This window comes from Bos indicus, chromosome 19, assembly GCF_029378745.1.
Source record: "Bos indicus isolate NIAB-ARS_2022 breed Sahiwal x Tharparkar chromosome 19, NIAB-ARS_B.indTharparkar_mat_pri_1.0, whole genome shotgun sequence".
NCBI lineage: Eukaryota > Metazoa > Chordata > Mammalia > Artiodactyla > Bovidae > Bos > Bos indicus.
This window is the reverse complement of record NC_091778.1, coordinates 39,585,436-39,591,435: the sequence shown is the minus strand read 5'-3', so window position 1 is coordinate 39,591,435 and position 6,000 is coordinate 39,585,436. Positions and strand designations below refer to the sequence as shown.

General features: G+C 46.3%; 1 protein-coding gene across 1 annotated transcript in view; it reads right to left on the bottom strand.

Moving 5' to 3' along the window:
• Positions 1-370: 370 nt before the first annotated feature.
• Positions 371-6,000, bottom strand: part of SKAP1 (src kinase associated phosphoprotein 1) — a 305,931-nt gene continuing 300,301 nt past the window's right edge. The window contains exons 12-13 of the mRNA XM_019981906.2: positions 2,699-2,807; positions 371-725 (exon numbers count right to left, since the gene is read on the bottom strand). Coding sequence (XP_019837465.1) covers positions 2,706-2,807 — 102 coding nt within the window. The 3' untranslated portion in view covers positions 371-725; positions 2,699-2,705. The remainder of the gene's footprint in view (positions 726-2,698; positions 2,808-6,000) is intronic.

The following is a 6,000-nucleotide window of genomic DNA, read 5'->3' as shown; positions in this document are numbered from 1 at the left end:
TGTTCTTAGCCATTATGTTTTGTTGCCTCTTCAAGGCACAGACACCCCAAGGGTTAGCCCCAGGAAACGGAAAGGAAACAGGGCTGTGTAGACACAAGCCTCCCCACAGCACTTCCTCAGCCTGTAGGACACAGTGGGGCTGGTGACTGAGACCCCCCCCAAAGGAACTCTCCAATGTGCTGACTCCAAGGACTTGCTTCTCTGGCCCTGTCTCATTTCAGACAGAGTGAGCACAAAAGATAAAAATAACCAAGTAGGTGGGCTTTCGTTTTCTCTTGGGCTGTCCCTTCCCATGTTGTTTGGAGGTGCTAAGAATGCCCAGAGCCAGCATTTTGATACCAGTTTACAAAAAGAACTCCATCACACAGGGTAAAGAACCAAATCAGAAGTTTATTTGTGCTTTTGAAACCAGCCAAAGCAACCAGCAATTTCTTCCTCCAAAGGCTTCCTTCTCGTTCACCTTCTCTGAGACTGTGGAAAAGGCAGAGGTGGGCGTGTGGACACGTCCAGCAATGGCTCAGCTGTGCGGAGGCGGGTTTAGTAACAGGTCGGCTGAAGAGGCCTCGTCTCTTCTCTTACGGTGGTTTACGTTCACTGGGCAGGGGTGTCAGTGGCTTGAGTCTCTTCTCTAAAGAGAAGAGTTGGTGGTGCTGGTGGGCTGGCAGGGGTAGGGAGTGGGCTCTCTGCTTCTTCATAAAGGCAGGGTAGAGAGAAGGATGTGTGTCCTAAAGGGGGAAACACACATAAATCTGCTTTTATGATTTGAAACATAGAAGATATAAAAGGGTGTAGAGTAAAAAGTGTCTTCCTCCTACCCTGTCTCACAGTCATGGAATTTCTCTGTCGTTGGAGGCAAACAGTGTTATCGTCTTTCTCCTTCCAGTGATCTCTCATACAAGCTCATACATACAGAAGCGATGAGACTCCCTTTTTTACACAGATGGAGCAAATTAGACCTACCCTTTACTACTTTTTTTTTTTTTAACTTACCTACATATCTCAGAATGTATTCCATAGGTTTGGAGCGCCTTTTTTCTCCCTTACTGTTGCATAGTATTCAATTCTATGAATTACCTCAGTTCCTTGGGGAGGTCTCTAGTGAACGTTAAGTCATTTCCAGTGGTTTGCTACTACAGGCAACCTGTGTGTATGTTATTTGGCCTGTGTGCAAGTGTACCTGTAGGATAAACCGCTAGATGTGGAATTGTTGGGTCAAAGAGAATGAGGAGAGAAACAAGTTTGTCATTAAATAAATGAGAGAGTGAAGTAGGGAGAATTTGTTTAGATTTGAAGGGAAACTCCAGCTCGTCTGCATTCAGGGCCTAGAAATGGAGTCCTCACTGGGAAAGTCATAAAGTCAGACCTTGAGTGAGAGGCCCGAGCTGGCACCTCGCGATTGTACAAGGACGTTAGAGGGTAAGGTTGCTCCTTACGTAGCGTCCTAAAGGAGCAGCGAGGACACTGCTGCTGCCTCTGGAGTGGGCCCCGGTCTGGAAGACCCCAGGCCCGTCCGCGTCACTGTCACGTGTCACCCCTCACCCCTTCAATAAGGGCAGCTCCTGTTTCAGGTTGGAAGATGGAGCTGGTGACGTCATGCTAGCCTTGGTGTCCTCCACCACCATCCTAATTCTAATCAGGTGTTATCCCACCCAAAGCATGCATTCACTCTGCTGCTTAATGTGGTATGATGTGGTTCTTGCTCATAAAATGCAGCCCATAGTCTTTTTGTTCAGTTGCTAAGTCGTGTCTGCCTCTTTGCGACCCCGTGTTCTATAGGTCCTCTGTCCATGCCATTTCCCAGGCAGGAGCACTGGAGTGGGTTGCGATTTCCTTCTCCAGGGGATCCTTTCGACCCAGGGATTGAACCCGTGTCTCCTGCATTGGCAGGTTGATTCTTTCCTGCAGAGCCATCAGGGAAGCCCATATTTTTTATTACCTAAAAGTTAATTTGATTATGTTCCACAGGAATCCTTGCCAATCATATTGCAATATATGGGCATTTGGGGGAAATGTTGCCCGGGATTTGAGAGCTGTAGATAAAGAAACCCAGATCCATTCTTGTGGCAAACATTCCTAATTGCTCTCCAATACTTATTATCTCCTTTAAATTTACTAATGCCTCCCCTCCTCCCGGCCACTCCACTTTTAAGCTGGACACAGGTTCTACCTAGAAGAAACTTTCTTTGTAGCTTGGTATGTCTGTATATCCGAATTCTGACCAATGGGATAGAAGTGGTGTGTGCAACATCTGTGAAGTGCCCTTAGGAGAGGGGTGCGTGTCTCCTTTCTCTTTCCTGTTGGGTAGGATACTGACATGATAGTTGTGAACTGGAGCATCCATCTTGGGCCATGAGGTAACCATGGCAATGCTGACCACCTGCAGTGTGGCAAAAAGAGAAGGAACCCGGGACCTGAGCACCTTGGATTACTTACCTCCAGATTCTTACAGAAGAGAAAAATAAATTTCTGTGTTAATTAAATCACTGTTATTTTGAGTTTTCTGTCACATGTAATTGAATCTAATCCTGACTGACATAGTCCCCCAATTTAGGTAAAACAATTACAGACTTAGCTTCTTTCAATGGTAAATTACCGTCATCACTTTTGGAAATGAAGAACAGTTACTTCACTGGCAACTCTCATCCTTCACAGAGAAATGAAGGCATGGCCAGCGAATCTGTTGGCCTGGTTCTCATACCTGGGCTTCATCTTTCTTCCACTTCAAAGGCAGTGGTGAGATACTCCTTTGGAACAATCCCAATGAGGCTGTTCAGTTCTCCGACCCACCAGCCATACATACTATATTCCTGAAAAATGAACAGAGGATGGTTTCGGTTGGAATTTAGTCCTGCTTCTGTTAATCTTAGGCAAGCTGTTCCTGATCACATCGGAGAGTCTGCTGGGTGGTTTCTTTGTTGACACTATCAGTACAACTCATTAAGACTCCTGATGGGATTACTAAAAGTTATCTAGGGCTTGCCTGGTGGCTCAGTGGTAAAGAATCTGCCTGCCAAAGCAGGAGACGCAGGTTTGATCCCTGATCTGCAAAGATCCCACGTGCTTCAGAGCAGCTGAGCCCGAGTGCCACAGTTACTGGGCCTGTGCCCTAGAGCCTGGGAGCTGCAGCTCCTGAGTCCACATGCCACAATTACCGAAGCCTGGGTACCCTAGAGCCTGTCTCACTGCACACTGAAACTGCAGAGAAGCCCCTGCTCCCCGCAACTAGAGAAAAACCGTCACAGCAGCGAAGACCCAGCACAGCCAAAGATAAAATAAATCAATAAAAAATTATCTAAAAAGTTATCTAGAAGAAAGCAAGCAAACTCTACTTTCCTTTCGGCATCTTTCTGTCTACACTGTACATTTAGCATATTTGGTGCCATGGCTGAATCTAAAGAGCATGTCTTTTACCAAGCAGAGTAGAACAGCTTCTTTGGGGAAAGCTGGGCACACCCAAAAATGCCAGAGCACTAAAGTATGCAGGGAGTCAGGTCATAGTTCAAATCAATAATATTTCCCAAGCTTCTTCCATGTGCAAAGTGCTGTTTGAGTTCCCATGAGATGGGTGAGAGTCAGAACACTGCCTGCTCCCTGGGAGCTCACAGCACAGAGTAATGGGCTTTGGAGTCAGACAGACTGGGATCTTGTCCCTACTTGGTCATTTAGTAGCCATGTGACCGGAGGGTCTCCTGGCTTTAACTTCCTCTTCTGTAAGAGTTGGGATAACATCACCCCTCCTCTCTGTGGTGGGGGACATAAGTGATGCCGCCGAAGTGAAAATAATTCAGCATCTGATACATAGTAGATGCTCTAAACATTAGATGCCTCCCCTGGAATAGGTGGGAGGTTGACAAGCACATCAATAGTAACAGGCAGGACATGATAGGCAGGGAGGGGGCAAACAAGGGGATTGAGAGGGTTTAAAAGAAAGGCAGTGCAGGGTTTCGAGCAGTGCCCCGGGAGTACGGAAGAGCTGCTCAAAAGCACAGCGGATGAGGGGCGTTACAGAACTACTCCTGCATGCAGTAGGCCACGCTTTCCTTCTTTTGAAGGAAGATATTAGGAATACATGGGAGGTACATGTATTCCACTTCAACTGGATCTATCTTTTGCACAGCTGACTGCTGAGATCTAGGGAAAAAAGAAAGAAAACCAAGTTTTTGACACAATAAAATTCTGGGTCAACTGATTATCTTTTTGTTTCTTTTAGCAGATCTCCCCTCTTCCAACTCTGCCTCTCCCCTAACTCTCAGCAGCTGACCTCTTTTCTACCTTCAAAGAGAAAAGAGAAGCTATCAGATCCGTCAAACTTCAGCCACCAAAACAGGAACTTACCTGTATTGACAATCACTCTTCTTTTCAATTAAAGTGGAGGAAGCGTCCCTCCCCTGGTTATGCACTTGTAACTCTCTGCTTTGTTTCTTAGAGACCAGGTTCTGAGAAGTCTGATGTCTGCCTCTAAGGTAAATGGCTCCTTCCATCAGCACTGAAGTGTATTCAGGTTTCTTTTGTCTTTGAAAACACTTATTAAATAGTTCCTACCACATGTCCGCGGACTTCCCTGGTGGCTCAGTGGTAAAGTATCCACCTGCCAATGCAGGAGATGTGAGTTTGATGCCTGGGTCGGGAAGATGCCTTGGAGAAGGAAATGGAAATCCACTCCAATATTCTTGCCTGGGAAATCCCATGGACAGAGGAGCTTGGCGGGCTATAGTCCGTCAGATTGTAAAAGAGTTGGATACAACTTAGCGACTCAAACAACACCACATGTCTACTTCCTATTTAGACTAGCCTATCTATGCAAACTGCCAATTCACAAATTTATTAAAAGAATTTATTTCATTTACTGCCTCAACTTCTTGCTTTCTATTCACTCTTTGAGCCACTGTAATGTAAATGCTTCTGCCTTCACCGCTCCACTTACGCTTCCTGCTGCTGCTACTAAGTCACTTCAGTCGTGTCCGACTCTGTGCGACCCCATAGACGGCAGCCCACCAGGCTTCCCCACCCTTGGGATTCTCCAGGCAAGAACACTGGAGTGGGTTGCCATTTCCTTCTCTAATGCATGAAAGTGAAAAGGGAAAGTGAAGTCACTCAGTCGTGTCCGACTCTTCGAGACCCCATGGACTGCAGCCCACCAGGCTCCTCCATCCATGGGATTCTCCAGGCAAGAGTACTGGAGTGGGCTGCCATTGCCTTCTCTGCTTACGCTTTCTATAGCCTCCTTATTGCTCAAATTCTGTGAATACTTTTCAATCCTTAGCTCTAGCAGTCCTGGCACTATGGATGTTTCTTGAGGTATTTTCTTCTCTTAATTTCTATAATTATACTCTCCTGGTTTCCCTCCTACCTCTCTGGTTGCTTCTTTTCATTCTCATCTTCCTTTATCCTTCCTTTTCCTGTGATTTTCCAGAGTTTTGTCCTGGCCTTCTTCCAATTTGATGTGCTTTCCTTGAGCAATCTTACCTCCTGTGTAAATGACACAACAATAGCTCCAGCCCGGATCTAAGGGTTGGATCCCAAAACCCAAGTGCATATTCCTCAAGCTTCTCAATCTCATTCTGTCCTAAATTTAACCATCATGTTGCCTCTTGGTTTCCATTTCCGAAGTATCTTTACCACCTGTGTTCTCTGTCTCAGTGAGTGGTACCACTATGCAGTCAATTACTCAAGCCAGAAACCCAAGAGTCATTCCCAATTTCACCCTCTACCAATCAGTCCTCAGTTCAGTTCAGTTAAGTTGCTCAGTCGTGTCCGACTCTTTGCAACCCCATGAATCACAGTACGCCAGGCCTCTCTGTCCATCACCAACTCCCAGAGTTCACTCAGACTCACGTCCATCGAGTTGGTGATGTCATCCAGCCATCTCATCCTCTGTCGTCCCCTTCTCCTCCTGCCCCTAATCCCTCCCAGCATCAGTCTTTTCCAATGAGTCAACTCTTCGCATGAGGTGACCAAAGTACTGGAGTTTCAGCTTTAGCTAATCAGTCCTTCCAATGA